Source organism: Hylobates moloch, unplaced genomic scaffold (assembly GCF_009828535.3).
Source record: "Hylobates moloch isolate HMO894 unplaced genomic scaffold, HMol_V3 SCAFFOLD_13, whole genome shotgun sequence".
In the NCBI taxonomy this organism is placed as follows: Eukaryota; Metazoa; Chordata; class Mammalia; order Primates; family Hylobatidae; genus Hylobates; species Hylobates moloch.
The window spans coordinates 94,365,733-94,391,648 of NW_026652288.1; the positions used below are offsets into that span (position 1 = coordinate 94,365,733).

The 25,916-nt window shown below is 37.0% G+C and overlaps 1 protein-coding gene across 6 annotated transcripts in view; it reads left to right on the forward strand.

The window, feature by feature from the left end:
- Positions 1-25,916, forward strand: part of VPS8 (VPS8 subunit of CORVET complex) — a 234,631-nt gene that overhangs the window by 77,025 nt on the left and 131,690 nt on the right. For all 6 annotated transcript variants that reach the window (XM_032171818.2, XM_058426256.1, XM_058426252.1 and 3 more), the window contains 6 exons: positions 5,186-5,408; positions 9,037-9,126; positions 11,400-11,451; positions 23,704-23,746; positions 25,174-25,246; positions 25,547-25,666. In XM_032171818.2, the coding sequence (XP_032027709.1) occupies positions 5,186-5,408; positions 9,037-9,126; positions 11,400-11,451; positions 23,704-23,746; positions 25,174-25,246; positions 25,547-25,666 (601 nt within the window). The remainder of the gene's footprint in view (positions 1-5,185; positions 5,409-9,036; positions 9,127-11,399; positions 11,452-23,703; positions 23,747-25,173; positions 25,247-25,546; positions 25,667-25,916) is intronic.

Consider the following 25,916-nt stretch of genomic DNA (forward strand, 5'->3'; position numbering starts at 1 on the left):
CCTGGACCATACTACAAAGAGCATATGGATGGCTTCCCTCTCTCTCAATTCTGTTTTCTAACACTGAAGACTAGATTGTACTAGATCCTGCCTCTGCTTGGGAGAAGTTCCAGCATGTGTGTTCTTATTGTCTGTCTTTCCCTCCTTGTCTCTTTCCCTATTCTACTCTTTGGGTTCTAACAGGAGAAAAAGTGGGAAGGCAGCATTCCTAGAGATGTAAGAAAGGTCGGGGCTGTGAAACTAGGCATTGGGTCAAACGCTCCCTCTTTTGTTCTAGATCTATGTTGTGCTTGTTTGCTTCTCACCATACTGGCTTGTGTTTTTCGTCAGAATGTTAAGATTCTTCTATGTATGGGCCTGAGCTTAGAAGGAAAGGTTGAATAAGCCGTTTGATCAACTTTAATTGTTTGCATCTAGGCCATCTTTCACTTCCCTTCTATTTCAAACATGCAATGAGTAAAGATTTATTAGATACAAGAATTCTATGTTTAATTAAATAGTTCAGTGTAACCACTTAAATGGTAGAGTTTTTAAAATTTTTTTCTTAGAGTTGCCATAGATAATAAGGTTAAAAATGGTCAGTTCCCTATGCTGAATTGTAGTGGAGGATTGTCAGTTGTAAGTAGCTTCATTCCAGTATAGTATTTTTTCTCCTTAAACTGGATGCTCTCTTTAAACTATCCTTTTTGACATTTGGTCCTGTTTATGTCTAAGGTCTTCTCTTCTACGTTTCCAAATTTGCAAAATATCTGTGACATTAACATGGCTTTAAGGAATGCTCAGATTTTACATAATACAAACACAGTCTTACAAAATGTCATCTAGTAGTCAGCCAGCCAATTTCAGGTAACTTCTTCCACTTCTAGATTCATTACTCACTCAATCCTGTCCCCCAGATTCCTTTTATATTAATGTCTTCTGATTATGTTGTTTTTATAGGCAGTCCTTTTATTTTCACATATTGTGTCTTATGTGGGTGAAATTATAAACATAATACATGCTCTGAAATTAATTTTTACTTAGTGGCACAACCATTATTACACTATAATCACTGTTACCTCATAGTTTCATAACTCAGAGAATTCAGTACCCATCAGTAATATTAATTAAGCTAGTGTATATATGTATTCCTATTTATATTTAATAACACTTTTATAATGTAAAATCATTTTTACTATGTCACAGTAATCACATTTGTTTTTCTCTGTAGGGCATACTACTCAGTGTATTATGGACATCTTTCTTGGTTAAAATTTGGCATTAGAGTCTTTTGTAAATTACTTAATATCAGAAATGACAGGAATTCTGTTTTTGAAGACTTATACTGTATTTTCATAATTTGGTCTCTGTTCCACAATTTCATTTCAATTTGGTTTTGTGTATTTTTTTTTCCAGTATTAGACAAAAGACACAATGTCTTAAGGCTTTTTGTGGGATACTTCTGATTTGTCATTTTACCTATGCAAAATATAGGCTATATATTAGCATATATATGGATAGCCCTAATGTCAGTTTTACTTTGAAAATAGATCCAGAGTTTATGTAAATCATAATTATAATTTTGAACGTTGTTTAAAAATAGGTTATGTGATTATATGTGAATTATATAGCAATAAAGCAGTTATTTAAAAAAAAAAGCAAAATGGGTGCTCTACATGGATGATACCGACTATTTTGAGTTTATATCACTGTAAGGAATATCCATAGCTGTTAAGAAACCATCATTCCAATGGCTTGCGTTGTGTATGCATCTGAACCAAAAATGTTTCTGTTAAATCCAAAGTGAACTTGAAGTAGTCTTTTAATTTGTTCATTCATGTTGTTCAACATCAGGACTATTGTTTGAGAAACAAAAAGATCTTAATTATCAAGACTTATTGAAGAACCGGATGTTTAAAATTTTATTAGGGTGGTGCAAAAGTAATTGCAAATTTCGTCATTAAAAGTAATGGCAAAAACTGCAATTACTTTTGTACCAACCTAATATCAAAGCTAGGGGAAAAAAGGCCTTTTAAATTTTATAATAGCTATATTGAGATATAATTCACATACCATAAAATTCACCCTTTTAAAGTATACAATTCAGTAGTTTTTAGTGTATTCACAGCTGTGTAACTATCACCACATGCCTTTTTAAAGGAAATCTTTACAAACTGTGGTACTTGTATCAGAAAATAAAGCATTTTGAACATAATTTCTTAAAATTCATTTGAATTTTGCTTTTGCTTTTATAAATAAGGAAACCAGCCCAAATCAACTTTGGTGTATTAAATACCACTTATATTTGGTGGGAATTTACTTATTTGGTTCTGGTTATATATTTAGTATGGATTGGCAAGGGTTAGGACTGATGCCCTTGTTCCCCTTCACATACTTCTAAATTTGTAATTTCTTATAACCAAAGCAGCTCTTCACATTTAAAAATTTATGAAATTGATAATGTACAAAGTAAATTTAACAGTTGTCCTGTTTTTGAAGTTATAAATGATAAGCTTCAAAAATATCTTTAATGTGAGTACTGTTATAAAGTGAAGTTTGTAGAAATATCTCTTTGGTCCTCTATTATTCATGGTCGATATTCTGTTACACTGGCCATAGGGAGGCTAAGCTTGAAATGGTAAACATCAATTTTGAAGTCAGCCCTTCTAGGAAACAAAGATAGCACCCTGGAGAATAGTGCCTAAATATAGAAAAAAATATGAGAGCTAAAAATTTTTGTATGTACTTGTCTTTTTTTAAATTTTATTTTGAGATGGAGTTTCGCTCAGTTGCCCAGGCTGGAGTCGATCTCGGCTCACTGCAACCTCTGTCTCCTGGGTTCAAGTGATTTTCCTGCCTCAGCCTCCTGAGTAGCCGGGATTACAGGCGCGTACCACCACACCCAGCTAATTTTTGTATTTTTGGTAGAGACGGGGTTTCCCCAGGTTGGCCAGGCTGGTGTCAAACTCCTGACCTCAAGTCATCTGCCTGCCTCGGCCTCCCAAAGAGCTGGGATTACAGGCGTGAGCCACTGCACCCGGCCTGGCCTGTATGTACTTTTCTAACTCCCCTCTTTCCTGATGCACTAATAAATATTCTCCCAGAATGATGAGAATTTGTCGTTGAATATAAAAAAATTTTTATTTTAAGGTAGAGATGCAAATAGGAGTTGCTGAGTCTTATTTTTCTTGCTTCTTTATATTATAGCTTCTGGTTGGTTAAGAAAGAAATGTGTGGTTTTGCATTTATCTTACCAGCGTCACATGCTATTTGTCACAGGAGTGTCTTGTTAGTTAACTTTTGTAGCCTTTACTGAATTTTTAGCTCTCTTTAATTCTCTCCCCAAGGCTTTTTGTACTAATCTGAAATATATAATTATCTTTTTTAGCATGTTCCTTTTAACAACACATTACAGAGTACAAGGGCTAGCAAATCTGACATTTTCTTTGAATCATTAGTTATCTTGTTACTTTTTCTTTCTTACAGTAAAACTCCATTAATCTCTGTTTGTTTTGCTTGGCTAGTAATCGGTCATCACAAAAATATGATGAATTATTGATTCAAATGAAACTGACATGAAAATATTTTGATAAATATGAAATGGAGGGGAAAAATGATGTAAAATTACATTTGTGCATTTGAGAAAAAAATAAATGGCTGTGGATTTTCCCCAGAATATTGCAAATTCTGTTAATTGCAGGGTGGCATGGAGTTCTGGTGCAGTTGTAGCCAGTCTGTTTTCCATCTGTCCCCTTCCAGGACTTCAGATGAGTCAAAACCCCATCCTAGTCCTTTCAGGAGCTTCCTTGACGTTTTTGTGGGACTTGTCATGAAAGACCATACTTGTGAATAAATTAACAATTTACCACTTTCCACAATTGACATGATATACATATAAAGAAATTACACATTTAGAAAAAAGTAAATAATCTCAACGGGTAAATAAAATTCACACAGTTTTTGTATTTTTTAAAAAACTAAATGAACAAAGAAGTGAATGATACAAGGCAATACAATTTATAAATGAAAACATGGAAAATATTCAATTTTGCTGATCATAAAAGAATTATTAAATTGTCAGGGGAGAAAAACCAAATTTGCAATTGTTTAGTGAAACTGGTAGGATTATACATTGTGGATGGCAGTGTCAATTGATGCTGTGATGCTTTTTGAAGATAATTTCTTAGCACATTTCAAGTGCCACAGATTTTTTCATATCTTTTCACTTAAGATAAATTTCTAAAAGTTGACTGATTTAGGAATTAAGCCCTTCAAATGGGAAAGGCTTTATATGTAGATGTTCATTGTAGTATCACTCGAAATATTGGAAATAAGTAATATATCCAACAGTACAGGAATACTCAAGTATATTCTGATTTTTCAGCATATTGAGGTATTGTGTTAGACAAAATGGTAATTTTAAAGAATAAATAGCAACTTAGAATAATGCTTATCATATAATGTATGAAAATAGAATTCAGAATTCTGTCTGTGGTCAATATAACTCAAATTATTTATGGGTTGTTTCCAGAAATATGAAATAAACATTGTCGAAGTTGTTGACATTTAAAGTAATTTAAAACAATTTTTGTTTCTGCAATAAAATTGTTTCTAGGTTTATATTTTAAGTATTAAACTTTTTTTTTCTTCTTCTTCCATGAATAATCACTGGCCAAACATTTTGGGATGTAAAGGGTTATAGCTAGACAAAGAAGCATATTGACTCTGCAGGTCAGCTAGGAATATTTAAATACCAGGAAGGAGGGAAGGATAAATCATGAGTAGTCCTTTTGTTTTTTTCCTACTTCATGATGTCCACACAATTATCTGTTCCCATGTCAGTGTTGTCTTTAAGAAGCAATATGCCACAATAGACTGAGCACAGGATTTAGGCCGGAAGGCTGGGTTCAAATTCTGACTCTCTTGTTTGTTAGATATGTCACTATTAGCAAGCAATTTATCTTACCTTTTCTGATTTGTTAAAGAAGTGTTGGGAGGATTAATTGAGATTTTACATATATATACACACACACACACACACACGCAAAGTTTTTGCAATGTAAAGCTCTATGTGAATATTATTGCCATTTTAAATAAACTCATGAGTAAGTTGAAATAGGGAAAAGATGAGATATACTTGGGAGACTAAATTTAATGGATATTTGGCATGTTCCTAAAAGTTTTTTTTTCTCCCTTTCTGTTACAGGGATCTTTTATTTAGTCAGATGTATGATAAATTAAGTGAGAATTCAGTGGCCAAAGGAGTATTTTTGGAGTGCCTTGAGCCATATATTTTAAGTGATAAATTGGTGGGAATCACACCCCAAGTAATGAAAGACTTGATTGTTCATTTCCAAGATAAAAAATTAATGGAAAATGTGGAAGCTCTCATTGTACATATGGATATCACCAGCCTAGATATTCAGCAGGTGAGTTCATAGACAGTCTACTAACTTATGAAATAAACTTCATTCCTTTATTGATTACATTTACTTCACTGATCAGGCCTGACCCTGCCTTCTAAAAACCGTAATTATTTATTGAGCACTTTTTGTAAGATGTATTATAAATTTATATTTGCCAATATATTTCCTAGGACTGTATTTAAGTGAAAGCTAGATTATAAGTGCCTTGCAAGTCAGGGATTATGTTGTTTTCTGTTTCTTTCACATCCCCAATAGCACTTGGTGTAGAGTTTACATTTAGAAGTTGCTCTATAAATGCTTGTTAACTGATCCCTCTCTATCAGCTTGTTCGTTCGCTAATATAATTTTCATCAAACAAGTGAATTTCAACTATGGCTGCTTTCTCATGAATTATAGAATATTTTTACCTTGAAAAATATGATGCGATTTTTAAAAAGAGCTGGTATGTATGTCTAGAGTTTTGAAATACAGACCATGGTATAACAGGCAAGTTATAGAACTTTTTAGCATGAATAGCCAGCCATTGTTTGATAAATACTTCCAGTGTATCTGAGGTTCTCACAATAAGTTATCTTAATTGAGTTTCTTGAAATAAGTTTCTTAATTGAGGTGCAGTATTTATTCTGGCCTAAGACATTTCGCGATTTATTTTTTCCCCCTCCTCCCCCTCCTCCTCCTCCTCCTCCCTCTCTTCTTCCTTTTTTTTTTTGAGACAGAATCTCGCTCTGTCCCCCAGGCTGGAGTACAGTGGCGTGATCTTGGCTCACTGCAACCTCTTGGGTTGAAGCGATTCTTTTGCCTCAGCCTCCAGAGTAGCTGGGATTAAAGGCACATGCTACCATGCCCAGCTAATTTTTGTATTTTTAGTAGAGACGGGGTTTCACCATGTTGGCCAGGCTGGTCTTGAACTTTTGACTTCAAGTGATTCGCCTGCTGTGGCCTCCCAAAGTGCTGAGATTATAGGTGTGAGCCACTGAGCCTGACCCACAATTTAATTTTTTAATTCCACATTAGTCCTAATAATGAGCATGTTACTCCTGCAAAGGTGCTAAGCCCTCTTGAGCTTGAATATGGAAGACTAACAAAAGTCTTAGACCAAAAGTTTTTTGAAAGTGTGCAAAATCACATAGAAATTAAGGGTTTGGAAAAATGATTATTTTATTTCTGGAAGCTCTTTATGAGTGGCTGTGAGTTTGCAAAGTAAAGCCAGATCCTGTTTTATACCTGCCTTTGTATTATATGGGTAATTTGGCATAGTCTTCATAGTCTGACAATAGGTCTGATGACTTGAGAGCATGTTGTCCATCTAGTTTTGCCTATCTATCACATACAGGAAAAAAATTTAATTTCTTTTGTTTATAATACTTTATAACATTTTCAGTCTTTCCCCAGTACCATGTAAATATACTCTAGTCTTTTTAATGTTAAACAACAATTTCAAAATCCTCCCCTCAGTTTCTTATGTCTCCATATCAAGCCTTCTCCCCTTTTTCCTCCTAGGTTACTGCCCCATCTCATTCCTCCCAGTCACAGCTAGATTTCTTGAAAGCATTGTTTAGGTTGCTATTTTCATTTTTTTCCCCCACTTCCTAACTCTTCAATCTTACTTTTACTAGAGTCAACAATGGCCCCTTTGTCCACTACACCAAATGGTATTTTTCAATCCTTATTTTATTTACTCCTTTAACAGCATTTGTTCGTTAATTCAAGAAGCATTTACTGAATGTCAGGCTCTGAGGATGCTTCAGTATCCCTATTGAACAAGGCTTGTCCTCTCATAAAGCCTAAATTTTAGCAGAAAAGTTTGACAGTGAGCAGATCAATGTACAAAAATCCAGAAAGTATTTCAATACAAGTATTATGTTAAAAATCAAACCGGGAAATATAGTAAAGAGATCATGTGAGGCTACCTTAGATTGGCTAATTATAGATAGTCTTTTTGAGGAGGCAGCATTGAATCTTGGGAGCTGAATGACAAGAAGGAATCAGTAATGCAAAGGTCTTGGAAGAAAAGATTATTATAGGTAAAAGCAACAGCTAGCATAAAAAAAAAAGGATTTTTGTCTCGGGTGTTCAAGTAACAAAAAAGGAAGCAGATCTGGAGCTTGGTACAGAGGTAGATCTTGCAGGGCAAGGTGTAGATCTTTCCATTTTATTCTAAATGCTATGAAAAATCATTAGAAAGTTTTAAGCAAGAGCACCCTGTGCTTTAGGGGTAACAGAATCAGGGATGAGGGCCAAGTGCAGAGGAAGCAAAGAAACTAGTTAGGAAGCTGGCCCAGGAGGTGATTCTGGCCAGAGATGGTAACAGTGAGATGAAGAGAGATGGCCTGATTTTGGATGTTTTGGAGATAGAATTGATTTGCTGGTGAATTGGGATGTGAGGGTGTGAGAGTGTGGGAATGAGGGAATTTAAGGATGATGACTAGTTTTTGGTTTGAGAAACAGGGTGAATAGTGAGTGATTCCTTTGAGAAGATTGCAAGATTAAGGCAGGTCTAAGTTTGAGAGACAAATCAGGAGTTCTGGTTGGCCATTTTATTTTGAGATCGCTACTAGACATTCAGGCGAAGATATCAAATTAAGTAGTTGGATATATTTATGGGTTAGAGGGGAGGTTAGGGCTGAAGCTGTAAATGTGTTAGTCATCAGTGAAGAGATGCATGATCATGGTACTGTCTGAGAGGGGTAGAGAGGGAGTCATAGAAGTCCCAGAACAGGCCTTTTCTAGAAAGACTCTCCCAACACATCTCACTTCCATTTTCCCTCTTACCTCTCACTCCCTCTTGTCATTCTCCTTTGCCGACTTCTGCCCTTCTCCTCTTGCCACTGTTTATAGTATTATATAGCTGTCATAGGGACAGAATATAGAGTACTGTATACTCAAACTCATGTCTAGTCCTCTTCCTAAATATTTTCTCCAATTGATTTCTCTCCATCCTTAAGCACTTCAAGCTCACTTCCACATTAGGTCCTTCATCCTTACTCTTGCTTCTTCCTACAGAATTCCTAGCTTGCACTTCTGCTTGTGGCTCACATGTATCCATTCTTTAGGTCCCACCTTAAATGTTGTTCCTTCAGGGGTGGCTTTTTGAATATTCCAGACCAGTCAGGTTAATAACACTTAACTACATTTGTAAATAATGAATTTTTTGTGTAATTGAGTATCTTCCCCAAGTCTTAACTCACACGCCATTTTGTACCCCTACCTCCTTTTGGTGGGTGTCCAAGATCAATGTAAGTTCTACAAGGGTAGGGACAAAGTCTGGATTTGTCTTATCTAACACTTTATTCCCAGTGCCTACAAGAGGGTCTGAATATGTGTTCAATAAATGTTTGTAGAACTATTGATCAAAGGTAAAATGAATATAGAAAGGGGGAGGATAGAGAAGAAACAAAATTAGACACTGTGAATGTCTTAAAGTAAGCGTTATACTATTAAAAGTAGTAATTTCAACTACAGCAGCTCTTACCCTTGCATTGTGTTTGAGTACTTGAATTTCAGTTTTTATCAGAGAAGAAACAAGAAAAATTAGGGAAGAGAATTCAAGACCTTTCCCATTCTTAAAGCATTAAGGAAAATAATTGGTGAGTCTGAATTGTATGGACCAAGTGGCTTTTCCTTTTCACAGGTAGTTCTCATGTGTTGGGAAAATCGTTTATATGATGCTATGATCTATGTCTACAACAGAGGCATGAATGAATTTATTAGTCCAATGGAGGTAAGATACTTCCTAACTTGGATACATAATTAATTTTGTCTACTAACTTTTTTCTCTTATTCGCCATTTGCTTTTAATAGTTTCTAGTTTTATCCAATTATTTAAACATTCTTATAGATTTATTGACCTTGAACCCATTTTAGCTTGGGGCTTTTAGATAGTCTTCAATTTTATACCTTCTGCCATTGCTTGCTTTCTTATCTACATAAGTAGGTATTTAAATACCAGAGAACAATAGATAAAATTTAAATTAATGCTTGCTTGTTAGGCTTTACATGTTTTTCTCCTAAGAATTTTTGATACTGTAGTAACTTTTTCTAAAGATATGAAAAATTTATTTTGTATAATTATTTTATATAATCAGTGTACTCTTGAGTAATGCTATTTGTAGATATATTCTGCTGGGGAAGGCTCCTGAAAATGGCAGGAGGCCATTATTTGTTAATTGATCATTTTTTGCTTTTACTAACTCAGAATTTTATAGCATTCATTCTAATTTTTTATTCTCCTTACCAAGAGAATCTAAAAAACATTTGGACTTACTTTTAGAAGAACCAAACCCCATATATGTTTTCTTATTTGTCTTCAGTTTGATGGCAGAATAGTGGAGAATGAGTTGTAGACACGTGTAGTGCCCTCCTAGCTCAATGCTTTATTATAATGTCCCTCAAAAAAAGCAGGCCTCTGCTGAAGGCATCCAGTCAACCATTTAGCTAATTTATTGCTATCCAAAACTATCTTCAGTATTAAGAAGTCAGCATTCTATGATAGTTCAGGCTTCTTTAAGCACGTTCAGTTTGGTAGGGAAAGTACCCCTCTAATTCATAACCCTTCAGTTTTGGTTGCACCTCTCTTCTTTCAGTTAGTTTCTAAAGTTAGTCCCCCACCCTTCTACCCCTGGTTTTGGGGGTTTGGTCCCGATTGTCTGTAATCTCAAGGATTTTTTTTGTCTTGAACACCTCTCGGCTGCTCCTTCATTAAGGTCCAGTAGTTCCCTGAAAAAGACTCGTCAGCTGCCTCCTCATTGAGGTCCAGTGCCTCCCTGCATGCCACAACTAAGCCACAACTCAGAAGAATTAATACAGTTTCTAGTTTTGCTCAAAATAATCCCTCAAAACAGATTCTATTTTGATGCATTCTGCATTGACAAGATGATTGCTGTATTTTTGTTACGTTGCTTTTGAAATTTTTGTTTTGCGTGGGTTTTGTATTCCTCATACTAATAAAATCTGGTTTGCATTTATACTGATACATCTCAAATGGAACACTGAGCTATTGAGGTTACCTTGTTTTGTGTTCAAAGTGTTTAAAGTTTAGCTATTTTAGTAATTAAAGAGGTCTAAATTAAGAGAAGGTGTCCTGTCTCTTGAAATTGTCTAGATTTTTTAGAATGAAAGCGTGTCATCACATTTGAGATGATTACTATAGTCTCTGAAATCTTTCCTTTTTTCTAGTTTTGACTAAGGTAAGAATAGTGCCTTGAGTTGGGAGGAAAAACTTTTTTCTTTACCAATTTAGGTCCCAGTGGTGGGAGGTAGAGGGAAAGGATTGAAGGCTTTGAATTCACTGACAATATACAGATTAACAGGAGAAAAGATAAGGATTATTCACATATGTGCAGGAACACTCAGTAATGAGCATCTCTGCTGAGTAGCCAGAGGTAGACGTTTATATACCAGCTTAACAAAAATGGGGGTAGCAGGTAGTTAGGTCTTCAGTGGGAAAGCATGGAAAGTTCTTTTGGGCTTTTTGATGCTAATGGACAGCTGAATTTGTATTTCCTGGTGCTAAGGATCAGTTTTTTTCCCAAATAGGAATCTCCCTCTGAAGGGGGGTCCATGGCAGCTAAATATTTGGGAGACTCTGCTTAAGTTTAGATGATATTTCTTTCTGTGGCTGCTGATTAGGTATTTTCAGTTTAAAATCATCTCTGTTACCACTTTAGTGGGAAGTCCTTTCAGTTGCTTACCAGTTTTTAAAATAATAAAGCTTTTAAAAAAGGATACTTTATATCAAAATTATAATCTCAGGTAAGCCCTTTATGTAACTGGTATTTATTAAATGGTTTTTTTCGGTGAGGAATATGACAACAGTGATTGTTTGTCAGTGACCCTTCTAAACATTTCATGTACAGATGGAAGGTTTTCATATTTAATCTTAATGGTAAATGACTAATTCCATTAGTGAATGGTGATGAATAGCATAAGATTCTTATTTTTTAAATAATATCATTTGAGATGATGAAGATTGTTTTCCTATTAATTTTAATGCAGAAACTTTTCAGAGTCATTGCTCCTCCTCTGAATGCAGGAAAAACACTAACAGGTATTTATTTTCTAAGCCTTAATTTTTTGCTTTCCTGTATTTAAGGTATTATTTAAATGTTACAAAATTCGCCAATTATATGTGTGCAGTGTGAATGTTGGTAATCATGTACAGTCATGTAACACCACCATAATCAAGCTGTAGAAGGAGCTGTAGCTTCTCACACTAAAGTTTCCTCCTTCCCCTTTGTACTTGATCCTTTCCCCACAGCCCTACTCTGGGCAGTCACTGATCTACTTTCTGTCACTACACTTCATGTAAATGGAATTATGTACTATGTAATCTTTGGTGTTTTATTTCTTTCACTTAACGTGGATGAAGCATAATATTTTTGAGAGTCATCCATGTTGTGTTATGTATATGAATATTTTGTTCCCTTTTACCACTAAATGATGGTCCATGAATTGAATATACCATAAGCTGTTTAATCATTCACCACTTCATGGATACTTCAGTTGCTTTCAGTTTGGGATTACTATGAATAATATAATGCTGCTACAACATTTGTGGACAAGTTTTTTAAGTTTTTTTTTGTTTGTTTTTTGGTTTTTGTTAAACTTTTTGAGATAATTGCATGCAGTTATAAGAAATGGGACATAGAGATCCTATATAGTCTTTACATAGATTCCCCAATGATAACATCTTGCAAAAATAAAGTACAATATCACAACTGGATATTCATATTGAATTCATATTGATAAAGTCAAGATATAGAAAACTTTCATTACCTCAAGTATCCCCCCTTGTTCTCTTACCCTCCATTCATGACCCCTAGCTGTAAGTTTCTATATGGACAAATGTGTTCATTTTCTTGGGCAAATACCTAAAGTTGGAATGGCTGGATTGTATGGTAAATATATGTTTTAGTTTCTAAGCTACTGCTATATGGTTTTTCTTAATGCTGTACCATTTCTCATCAACAATATTTGAGAGTTCCCATTCCACCTCCTTGCAAGCACTTGATACTGTCGGTGTTTTAAAATCTTCTTAAAACTAGCCATTCTAAGGAGTAAGTAATGGTATTTCATTGTGATTTTAATTTTTATTCTCTGATCATTAGTGATGTTAATCATTTTTTCATGTGCTTGTTTAGCCATTCACATATCTTCTTTTGTGAATTGTCTTGTTTAAATATTTAGTCCCCCCCCTTTTTTTTAATTGGTGGAGATGACCTGGGGTTGTCTTCATATTATTGAATTGTTAAGAGTTCCCAAGCTGGCCGGGCGTGGTGGCTCATGCCTATAATCCCAGCACTTTGGGAGGCCCAGGCAGGCAGATCATGAGGTCGGGAGTTCAAGACCAGGATCTGGCCAATATGGTGAAACCCCATCTCTACCAAAATATAAAAATTAGCCGGGTGTGGTGGCGGGTGCCTGTAGTCCCAGCTACTCAGGAGGCTGAGGCAGAAGAATTGCTTGAACCCAGGAGGCAGAGGTTGCAGTGAGCCGAGATCGTGCCACTTGCCACTGCACTCCAGCCTGGGTGACAGAGCAAAACTCTGTCTCATGAAGTTCATCTTATTAATTTTTTTTGTCATTTAGGTTTTTGCTATTCTGTTTAAGAAATCTTGGTTCAATTCAGTGTCATAAATATTTTCTCCTACATTTTCTTATAGAAATTTAATAGTTTTAACTCTTGTATTTAGGTCTATAATTCATTTTGAGTTAATTTTTATAAATGATGTAAGGTAAAGTTCAAGGATTTTTTTCCATACAGCTATCAGTTATTCCTGTAAGTCTTACCATTTATTGGTAAGATTATCTTATTTTCATTGAATTACCTTGACACCTTTATGAAAAGTCAAATGACCATATAACTGTGGATGTGTTTCTGTGCTGTCTATTCTGTTCTATTGAGCGGTATGTCTATCCTTGTCCAGTAGTACACTGTCTTGCTTATTGTAACTTCATAGTAAGTCTCAAAATCACATATTTTAAGTCCTACAATATTGCTTTTCTTTTTCAAAATTGGTTAATCTAGTCCAGGTTCTTTGCCTTTCTATATAAACCTCTTAAAATCAGCTCATCAGTTTTTTTAAAAAAGCTCATTTGATTTTCTTTGAGATTGCATTGATGCTATAGATTAATTGGGAGAGAGAATTGCTATCTTAACACTGTAGAATTTTCTAATGTATGAATGTGATATGTTTTTCTATTTTTATCTTTTTAAAATTAATTAATTCTATTTTAGAGACAGAGTCTCACTCTGTCAGTCAGGCTGGAGTACAGTGGTGTGATCATAGTTCATTGCAGCCTCAAACTTATGGGATCAAGTGATCTTCCTTCCTCAGCGTCCCAAGTAGCTGGCACTACAGGCCACCATGCCCTGCTGAATTAAAAAAAGAAATTCTTAAGACAGGGTCTTGCTATGTTGCCCAGGCTGGTCTTGAACTCCTGGCCTCAAGCAGTCCTCCCACCTCAGCCTCCCAAGTAGCTGAGATTACAGGTGTGAGCCACTGTACCCAGCTTATTTTGATCTTAAAGTCACTTTGCTTTCCCCTTTTCTGCAGAAAAGGCAGCTGGGATTTTGATAAGGATTGCTTTGAATCTGTACATCATTTTTATTACTGTCTTCATATTACCAAATCTTTCAGTTCATGAACACAGCACATCTTTTCATTTTATTTAGGTCTTCATTAATTTTTTTCAATGATGTTTTGCAGTTTTTAATGAATAGGTCATATACTTCTTTTCCTCCTCCTAAGTATTTTATTCACCTTGATGCTGTTATAAATGAAATTGTTTCCTTAATTTTATTTTCAGGATTTGCTGGTGTGAAATAGATTGACTTTTGTATATTGACCTTGTATCCTACATCCTTGCTGTATTCATTTATTAGTGCTAATTTTTAATTTCTTAGAACTTTTTAAGGAAAATATAGATTGTGTCTTCTGCAAATAAAAATAATTATACTTTTTTCTTTCTAATCTAGATGCCTTTCTTTTTATTCCCTAATTGGGCTGGCTACACCCACTAATACAGTGTTGAACAGAAGTGGCAAGAATGGACTTCTTTTTGTTTTCCTGATATTAGGGGGAAAGCACTCAATATTTCATCATTAAATTTGATGTAGATGGTCTTACCCATTTGATGAAGTTTTCTTTACCCGGTTTGAGTGTTTCTAACATGAAAGACTGTTGAATTTTATCAGATGCTTTTTCTGCCTCTATTAAGATTATCTTGTGGATTTTGTCCTTTATTTTATTGATATGATCTATTTAATTGATCCTGTATGTTAAGCCAACCTTGCATTCTTGGGATAAATCTCACTTGGTATATAATCTTTTAAATATGTTGTTGGATTAAGTTTGCTAGTATTTCTCAAGGATTTGTGTGTCTATATTCATAAGAGATATTGTTCTATGGTTTTGTTTTCTTTTGCTATCTTCTTATCAAAAGAATACCAGTCTTGTTATGAGTGTATCTTGGTATGTTTGCCTCATAGAATGAGTTGGGAAGTATTCTGTCTTTTATTTTTTGGAAGAGTTTGTGAAGGATTAGGGTTAACTTTTTTAATGTTTGACAGAATTCAATATGAAGCCATATGGGCCTGGGCTTTTCTTTATTGGAAGTTTTAAAATTATTAGTTGTTTTGCTCTGTTTTGTGCTGCTGTAACAGAATACCTACGACTGGGTAATTTTTAAAGAACACAAACTTATGTCTTACAATTCTGGTGCCTGAGAAGTCCAAAATCAAGGTGCTGGCACCTAGTGTCTTATGAAGGCTTTCTTGCTGTGTCCTCACATGGCAGAAGTTGGAAGGGCAAGTGGGAACAAACATTGTGTCCTCACTTGGCAGAAGAGTGGAAAAAGAGTGAATCCAGTCCATCAAGCCCTTTTTTACTACAGCATTAAATCCATTTATGAGGGTAGAACCCTCATGACTTAAACACCTCCCCAAAGGCCCCCACCTCCCAATATTGTTGCATTGGGGATTAAGTTTTCAACACATGAAGTTTGGGTGCCACATTCAGACCATAGCGTTAGTTTAGTTTCTTTGCTGGAGTTTACTCAGATTATCAGTTTCTTTTTGAGTGTTTCAGTAGTTTTAGTAGTTTTTAAATTTCTAGACATTTGACCATTTAATCTGCATTATCTAATATTTAGGCATATAGTTGTTTATAGTATTCCTTCGTAATTCCTTTTATTTCTGTGAGGTCAGTAGTGATGTCTCTTTCATTACTAATTTTTGTAATTTGACTCTTCTCTGTTTTTTTAGTCTGTCTAAAGGTTTGTAAGTTTTATTGATCTTTTCATAGAACCAATTTTGATTTCATGCATTCAACTTTAGTCTATTTGCTTTCTTCAGTTCTTTGGGTTAGAAGCTCTTTAGGTAGAAGCTCAGTTCTTTTTTTTTTTTTTTTTTTTGACAGAACAGGAAAATATTTTTAATTCTTTGGTTCAGGGCTCAATATCAATATATAAAAAGTAATAAAATCTGTGAGAAAGACTAACACCTTAATAGAAGAATAGACAACACTAAGGCAATTCACAAAAGAAACTTAGCCTGTAAACATTGAGAAGGTGTTCAACTTTGTTAGTAATGTAAGAAATGCAAATTAAAATGAAGAGGTTTTTTTTAACCAAACAAATTAATAAATATTTTTAAAAATCATACTTATTTCTTAGGGAAATGAACAGTATCATAAACTGCTAGTGGGAGTAAAATTGGTTCAATCTTTCTATAGAGCAGTTTAGCACAATATATGTATCAGAAGCCTTAGAATTTTTCACACCCTTTGGAAGCTCAGCTCTTTAGGTAGAAGCTCATATTGTTGATTTGAGGTCTTTGTTTTTGTGTTTTTTTTTAAGTTAAGTGTTTACAGCTACAAATATTCCTCTAAGCAATACGTTTTGGTATGTTGTCTTCATTTTCATTCATCTTAAAGTATTTTATAATTTCTCTTGTGATACTAGTGATTTTGAAGTGTGTTGTCTAATTTCCACCTATGTGTGAATTTCTCACATTGCCTCCTCATATTGATTTCTACTTTTTTTGTGGTCAGAAAATGTACTTTTTATGATTTCTATCTTTTAAGAATTTGTTGAGACTTATGACCTCACGTAAGGTCTGTTCTCTAGAATGTTCCATGTGCACTTGAGCATAGTAATGTGTTGAATGTCTTCTGTTGTTGGATAAAGTGTTACATAGATGTCTGTGTAGGGAAATTTAAACTTTCACTCTGAAACTTTGAGTCTAAGTCTGTTGAAATGAATTAATAATAGATTAATGGGTAGAAAAAGGCATATACTTTTGTTAACATGCATAAACATGGGGTAATTGAAGGACCATGATTACCCAAAAACCCAATGAGGTACAGATGCATCCTTTCTTAGGGGTAGAAGGGAGATGGGGAAATAGGCAGTTCTTTTAAGGGGTGGTAAATGATTATTAGGGGAATGAATGGACCTGCCGAGACAGAAGTTAACTTGTAAAGGATCCTCTTTGGAATTTGAATGATCCAATAATATTTGGATCATTGTTCAGAGGCAGACATTATCTTGTGAAAAAGCTTGTAGAGGTGCGATTGTATTCCTTAGGTTTCTTTTGCTCAGTAGATAAAGAGATTTCAGGAAAGGGATGGAAGGCAATTAATTGTGTTTTCTTTGGAGGGTCCAGTCTTAAGGTAGATCACATAGTATCAGAGTAGAGCCTGTTAACTCAAAATACCTTTAACCTGTTAAAGTTATCTGAGACCTGTTAGCCCAGGTCTCAGTCTATTTAGAAAGTTTATCTTGCCAAGGTTAAGGATGCACCTGTGACACAGCCTCAGGGTCCTAACGACATGTGTCCAAGATGGGCAGCTTGCTTTTATACATTTTAGGAAGACATGAGACATCAGTCAATATGTTTAAGATGTACATTGGTTCAGTCTGGTAAGGCAGGACAACTTGAAGTGAGGGCTTCCACATTAGAAGTAGGTAAGAGACAAAAGGTTGCATTCTTTTGAGTCCTTGATCAGCCTTCCACTGAATACACAATTTAGTCTGGCTCAGTGAATCTGCATGTTTATGTAAACAATAGGGCAGAGGAAGCAATTAGTTATGCATTTGTCCCAGGTGAGCCTCAGAGGGATGACTTTGAGTTCTGTCTGTCCTTTGTTCACAAGGAATTTCCTTGTGGGTAAATTGTGAGGGAGGTATGTAGCTTCTTACCTTTGTAGCTATCTTACTTAGGGATAGAGTGGGATCAGGTTTGCCTGACATTAGTTCCCAGCTTGACTTTTCCCTTTGGCTTAGTGATTTTGGGGTCCCAAGATTTATTTTCCTTTCACAAGTCTCTCCCAGCATATCCTGACCTTCAATGACCCTTAATTTAAAATAATCTGCACACCATGGTGCCATATTTTGGAGTGAAATTCTCTGGGCTTCTTTGTCTGTTAGGTCTAGTTTGCTTATAGTTTTGTTCAAGTCTTCTATTTCCTGTTCATCTTCTACTGATTGTTCTATCTGTTTTTGAAAGTGGGATATTGAAGTCTCCAAATATTGTTGAATTGTCCCTCTCTCACTTTAATCCTATCAGTTCCTGCTTCATTTTATGGTGGAATTTTCAGTTCTTTGGCAGGCAGTTTAGAATTCTGCTGTAGCCTTCCCTTCCTGCTTGCACAGAGCTGCCAAGTCAGCCATGGGTTATAAATTAGGGCCTTTGAGAATTTCCCTGGGTATGTGCAAAGCCCTTTATATGCATACATCCTTTTAGCATTCCAGGAATGTGTTAGAACTTTTCAAAAGCCCCTGCAGATCTCCCGTTCTCCAGTTTTTCCTTTTAAGGTTTTTGGTGCACCACTTATTAGTCCCAACTACTAACTAACACTGTCTCAGCCCGCTGTAATGTTGAACAATGGCACTGACTGTTTTCACAAATGTCCTGGGGATAGTGCTGTTCCCACAGAGTGAGTTCTGAGTTAGGGCAAAAAAAGATAAGCCCTGAAAATGGAGCTTTTAAGTAAGCTGTCAGATAGGTCAAATAGTGACAATTCTCTGAGGATGGGGCATTTGAGGGGCTACAAGATTGACACAGGAATTTTCTCTCGGTCCTTTGCCGGACTTGCAGCAGGGGCACCCTGTCTACTTGGCCTGCTGCGCTCAGCCCCTTGTGGGAGGGAGCACATGAGCAAGCCAGTGTGAGATCCGGCTCGCCACTCTAAGCGCTGACACAGGAGCAAGCTCCATGTGAGGCCCGTGGTATTGAGGGGAATGCAGCAGCACCCAGACAAGGGTGCCCATGACCCTGAAGCCCCAGATGGGGTGTTAGTGTGTGAATTAGTTCTTTTAGTTTTACTATCCATAGCCTGATGGATGGCAGCATGTTAGCAGCTTGGTCGGCCCCTGGCCCCATTGTGTGGGGTGGCTGCCCATTGCCAGCGAAGGCAAAAGGCCAGTGTAACAGCCTTTCTGGGTACCCACACTTGGTGGGTCCCCAGCTGTTGTCCAGCATCCAAGAAGAATGAGGATATGCTGACAATTGAAGAGTGAGCAAGGTAGGGAGTTTTATTGAGTGATGAAATGGCCTTCTGCAGAGAGGGGATGTGGGGGTGGTCCCACTACCCAAAGGTGGGAAAGTCCCCTCAATGTGGTGAGTCTGGGGCTACTGTGGGCTCAGAATAGGGGAGGGGCAGGCTGTAGCAGTATTGGAAAAGGCAACATTCGATTGGTTAAAAGGCATTATTCAGAAAGAATCAACTGGGAAAGGATGTGCAAACAGAAACAGAAATTCTCACTCCGGGTTGCAGGTTTCATCCAGACCAGTAATCTGGTCTTTCAGCCTTCAGGCTGTTTTTTGGCTTGAAGGTGGGGTTTCACGAGGGACCCGCCCCATCTGTCTAGGCATTTGGCTGCCTCCTGTCGCTATCAAACTCACTGTGTTCCACTTGTTTTCACAGCTGCCCAAGTTGTAAGGCAATATTGGTTTTCAAAACTACAGTAGAGCTGGAGAAAGGGAGATGGCAATACATAAAGTTAAAACTCTAAAATTCACTGGTCTTCCTGAGATTCAGGCATTTTTCTGAATAAACATTCCTCAGATTATGGCAAATTTTTAGTCAATTTCAAGAGTTCTGAAAAAGCCAGTTTGACAGTTTTTACCGGTATTTGTATTGCTTTTATGGAGATTTTTGCAGGTCCTTACTCCGCCATTTCTGAGGTCTGTTTCTCTGGGTTTTGATTGTGTTCTGTTTGGTCTTTTTTTCCTCTCTGTTTTTCACCTTAGATGATTTCTATTGCTCTTCCTTCAGATTCATTTGCTCTTAACTCCTTCATTTCAATTCAACTGTTAAATCTACTCAGTGATTTTTTATTTTCAACAGTTATGTTTTTCGGTCTAATTTCCATTTAGTTCTTGTTCCTGTTTTCTCTGCTGCAACTCTTCATTTATCTGTTCAAATTTTCATGCACTGAAACCATTTCTTTTGCTTAAGGATAATTATAATAGTGCTTTAAAATCTTTGCTTGTTCACACATTTTGTTCATCTCAGGATTGGACTTGATTCACTTTTGAGAAGAATATGTTTTATTTTCTTGGTTTTTCATGCTGGATAATTTTGGACTGTATCTGGATATTATGAATGTTACATTGTGTGGAGAGTATGGGTTCTCCAGTGAGTATTTTTCTCCATTGTTCTATCAGGTATTTTTCACCCTGAGTATTGTCTTCCATTGTTTTATCAGATAATTTTCTTGGTGGGTTGAATTGCAAACCCTGTCCCTTGTGCAGCCCCAGTCTCTCCTCAGGTCATTTCTGGATGGCTGATCTGCTTTGATTCTGATCCACATGCATGGCTCAGGGGTCAGACAGTGATGAGGGTAGACAGAGTTTGGGGATCCTTCCTCTTTCTCTTTTCTTTGCAAGATTCTCCTAATTTTTTTTTTTTTTTTGAGACAGTCTCACTCTTTCGCCCAGGCTGGACTGCAGTGGTGCTATCTCGGCTCACTGCAAGCTCCGCCTCCTGGGTTCAAGCCATTCTCCTGCCTCAGCCTCCCGGCAAGATTCTCCTAATTTTTAAACTGTTCATGTTTCTTAACTTCACGTTTCCCTTGCCAGAAAGATTGTTGCTTTTTCCGTGATAGCCTCCAGCTCTGCTGTGCTTGCCACACAGACAGCACTTAGACCCAGGCCAAAAGCCACAGAGGTGGTAATTTACTTGTACAGCTAACTCCCTATCTCCGCTTCTCCAAGTGAAGGAACTCTCCACCAGAGCCCATGTGCTTCTCTCCTCACTCCAAAACCTTCAGAGAGGGAGCTCCATTCTTGATCCTGGTTTTTTGTCTTTGACTAAGCTGCTTTGAGTCTTTTTCCTGCATGGTGGTTTAGCAAATGGATCCACTCCAGATGTGGGCAGACAATTTGGGGATCTCCTCTTTGATTCTTTACCTTTGGGATTCCCTAACTCCCTTCCATATTCATGGTTCCCTGACCTCACTTTTCTGATCCCCCCCCCACCACCCCTCCAGTGCCAGGAAGGTTAGGGGCCTTTCCATGCCTCCCTATGTGTGCAGTTCAGAGTACGCTTACCTCAGGGACAGGCCAGAAAGAAAAACAGTGTGGCTGCCTGTCTCTCCTCCCCCAAATGAGGCTGAAGTCCCCACCAGTTCATGCTTCTGCTCACTCCTCAGTAACTCTTTGGTATCTTCAGGTAGTTACTTTCTGTATGATGTCTAGGTTTTATAATTTTTTACTGTAAGGGTGGGGGTGAGGGAGTCATTTTATAGTCTTAACTCCCCATACCTAATAGTACCCCTGAACCTAATCTTTTTGAGGCAAAGTTGAAAATTGCCTTTCACATCTCTACCTACCAGAAATGAAAGTGGAGAATTAAAACGTCTGAATGGAATTGATGATCTTTTATAATGAAAAGTTGTCTAAAAGAAGATATTGGGAAGAGAAAGGTTGTAGAAAATTAAGTACTATGTTAGTTCATTTCAGCATACGATTTACTAATTACCTACGTATGTGCCAGACACTATTCTTGATGCTAGAAATACAGAAATGTCCCAGACTCTGCTCATAAGAGGCTCACAGTAGTGGAATAATGGAGATGGGTAGGTTAAACAAATACGTTTAGCTCTCTCTAGGAATATCATGAGCTAGGTATATTCTACCTGAGATTTCCAGCAAGAAAGGTGTGTAAATCAAAAAATGTCTGAGACAAGTCTCAATCAATTTAGAGGTTTATTTTACCAAGGTTGAGGACACACTGGGAGAAAGAGACACAAGCGACAGTAGGATCTTTGGCCTGTGCTTTTTCCACAGAGGGTTTTGAGAACTTCAGTGTTTAAAGGGTAGAGAGTGGGCTAGAGGGAAAAGAGGAACAGTTAATTATGCATTTATCTCATGCTCAGTGAATCTGCATTTTCCAGAAGGTAATGTAATGCCTACCCTTGTTTTCACTAACCCTGTTTTTAGACTCTCCCATTTGCTCTCTTAATCACCTAGCCTCGTTTCCACATGAATAGACTCTCCCTTAGCTGAGAAAGCCTGAGGAGCTCCATCTGGCCCCCTTGATTTACACGACATTAAGGACTCGTTACCCACCCCTCTTTCCTCAAGGAGTTAACTTGTGTCAGCAGATTCTCAGCATATCAAAGGAATCCAATTAACTGATAAGGTACTGGAACAAACCATGTATGAAGTTCCCAGGATTTTGCTCGAAAGATAACACCATAAAGCCTTGAGTCTGTGTCCGGTGTAGTGCCCATATCTAACTCTTATGAAGGATTTAGAGCCCCGCACCTGGTACCTTTTTTTTTTTTTAACCATTTGTCTTTTAAATTGTTTGTTTCCCTGTAACCATTTGCCCTTTTAATTTTTTTGCATGTTTTTACTTCTGAAGAGTTGTTGCATTTAAGCTCCCCTCCCCTTCCTAAACCAAAGTATAAAAGTTAATCAAGCCCCTTCTTCGGGGCCGAGAGAATTTTGAGTGTTAGCCTTCTCTTTGGCTGCCGGCTGAATAAAAGACTCTTAATTCATCTCAAAGTGTGGCGTTTTTCTAACTCGCTCAGGTACAACAGTAAAGTAAACATAGAATAGAGGAAGAAGTCAAATATGCATTTGACTTGGGATGGGCTGAGGAATAATTTATAGTCTTCTCTTTGTCCAGTGCCTGTGAATATCAGCTATTAATTTACATTGTCAGGGTGAGGGAGGCCAGCTGAAGAGACATGGCCTTCTATCTTGCAGCAATCTGTTTAGGAACCAAAGGGAGCCAGGTTTTTTGTTTGTTTTTGTTTTTGTTTTTTACATGACTCAGTTCCGAAGCTTAACTTTTCCTTTTGGCATAGTGAGTTTGGGGTCCTGAGACTATTTTTCTTTCACTCGTGTTTCTAGTTAGCCAATAAACGTTAAGTTGTTATGCCATGCAGGTGATGGTCACCATGTGTCATACTGGTTGATGTGAATCAAATAACATTTGGAATGGAAGCAAAATGTAGTTATTCATACATTTGGAGCAATTCAAGTTTACATGCACCAACAACATTGAAGATTTTAAGTATTTGTGAAAGATTACTGATAAAGGCATACACTTGCTTGCATTATGTCCAGTATTCATATACCAAAAATAGAAACTCCAGCTCTTCATTATTGCCAACCACAGATTCCCATCATCTGCGCGCTGTGGGCGTTCCCAGTCACTTCACCCTGTTGACACTCCTGCTCCATTCTGTGTTGCCCTTGACCCCTTGGCTTCAAACTTTGTCATATTATCTTTCTGATTTCTTTAGTCAAAGAACAGGCTCATATCACAAGATGGCAGAATCTTACATTTTTTATGTAACTTAGAATAGAAAGGGCCCTAAAGATCATTTAGTTTAGTTCTGTTACTTTAAACATTTGGGAACAATGGCCTTTTCAACCCTAGAGCACTGTGGGTGGTGAAAGTCCTTATTACAAATAAGACAGTATGGTTATGCCTTAACACTAATTAATTGGTTCTGATGTACAGTTCATCAACTCATTGCCTGCCCTACACCTTCCCTTGGTCCCAAGTTAGTTAGCCAACAATACATAGATCTCTACCCTCAGATCTATTCCTTCTACATCTATCTTAGAATAGCTTATGTTGCTATTGTGTCTGTGACAAGAATCTAATAAAACTTAAAAACCAATAAAGTGGTCTTATCTCAACTTCCTGTTATCTGGGAATATATTTATCTCACCTTAAATGCCAAGTTTTATTTTATTTTTTCTACATATAGATTATTTTTCTGAAAAGGTTTTGAGAGAAAATTGCTGAAGATACTTCTCTTTCTATTTTAGATGAACAAGTTGTTATGGGCAATAAGCTTCTTGTATATATTAGGTAAGATTGTTTTATTTATTCATCTGCATGTATGTTCTTTCTATATTTTTCCTATGTTTTTAGAGATAGTATGATCTCATCTATATAGTACTTTTCATTTTGCACAATTCTCTTATGTAGAGCAGTGGTTCTCAACCATGGATAATTTTGTCTCCTACTCCCTGGAGATGTTTGGCAACATCTAGAGACATTTTTGGTTGTTATAACTGGGGCTAGAGAAGGGATGCTACTGGCGTCTAGTGGGCAGAGGCCAAGGATGCTGCTAAGCATCATACAATGCACAAAGTAGTCCCCACAACACAGAATTATCTGGCCCGAAATATCAGTAGGGCTGAGATTGAGAAACCTTGGTGTTGAAACCTGGGTTTTTTATGTTTACTAGTGACAACTATGTGGGATGTGTACTGTTTCTATATATGAGGGCAAGAGACTTGTTCAAATCATGAAAAAGTTAGTAACAGAGGTAAAACTAGAATGTTTATCTCCTGACTCCTGGAGCAGGGTTCATTCCAGTAGACTATGCCAGCTCGGAATTGAGCCCTGATAGAACTTTTAGGTAGATGGCTGTTTGGCAGGAAGGTGGCAGAACCTAGCAGAACATAATTTTAGCTCATATCTAACGTCAGAGTTAACTTTGAAACCTGTTTCACACTTGTTACATTGATTCTTTAGTGTGAAAGAAATATGCATTTACTTAGTGCTTTATCATCTGTACTTTAAACTCTTCAGGATATGCTGGTGTCCAGTTGTCTCCAGTCTAACACTGAAAACTGTAGTTCAAAAAGGTTTAAATTTGCTCCCTCCCTCCCCCCCAAAAAAATAGAAAAAAGGTAGACATGTTCAGATGACATTTGTAGTAATTCAGCTCACAAGGCAAGTCTTTAGCCATGAAGAAGGTTTGATTTGGAGGTAAAACTGTAGGGTGAATTTCTCTTCAGATTCTAATTCTCCCTGGTTTTTCCTGTCACAGACATTTCCCAGACATTTAGCCTAGCTCTTTCCCCATCTTTAATACCATTCTTAGAGCCCCTGGTTTAACAGTATCTGAGAATGCCAGGCTTTTAACAGGTTAATCATAGTATAATGGTGCCGTTAGGCACCATCTTTCTAGACGCTGGGTATGAGGCCTTTAGAAGTCTGTCCTCATTCCTTCTTGCCCTTTTAATAGAGCATTGGTTTTTCTTAGGAAACATACAAAGAAACGAAAGCTCCCACTCAGTCACAGGATGCATTACCTCACCTCCATATCTGTTGCCCACATTTTCTAAACCGGGTGTCATCTTGACCTGCTTTGGAACTTGACCTGACAAAAGCTGAGCCTACTTACAAATTGAACTAGTATCTCAAGTTTGAGAAACAGTGTGTTACTCGTTTGAAAGTTATCCCCTTTACAAGTCACCAGATCCGTTCTCATTCTTTTCTTCTAGCTGTTGTCTAGCAGGTCGTGCCTATCCCCTTGGTGACATCCCTGAAGATCTTGTTCCCTTGGTTAAAAACCAGGTTGGTACTATTTTCATAGCCTTTGACTGTTCTCCATCTCATGTTAAGATGCACTGAAGACAAATTGCAGTTGAGGCTTACACGTGGGTCAGGAGCTATCACCTGTTCCAGGAGAGAGCTTACACACTATTACTAAAGTCAATAATTAGAGCTGAGAGAGAATTTAAGAGAGACCTTAAAATACAGTAGCAATTTAAACTGAATTCAGCCTGCCTTTATTTTATCCAAATGAGAATCACTGCTTCAGCAAGATACTTTGTAAGGTGAGAAAATAATCAATATTTTTCCCCCAACTTGTAGGTTTTTGAATTTCTAATTCGCCTGCATTCAGCAGAGGCTTCTCCTGAGGAAGAAATCTATCCTTACATTCGGACTTTGCTACATTTTGACACAAGAGAATTTCTAAATGTATTGGCACTGGTAAGAGATAGTATTATTTTAAGGTGTTTTCAAAGAAGACAGAACAATAATTTTTTGGTGGGGTGCGGTGGCTCACCCCTGTAATCCCAACACTTTGGCCGAGGCAGGCAGATCATCTGAGGTCAGGAGTTCCAGACCAGCCTGGTCAACGTGGCAAAACCCCATCTCTACTAAAAATACAAAACTTAGCCAGGCATGGTGGCAGGTGCCTGTAATCCCAGCTACTTGGGAGACTGAGGCAAGAAGAGAA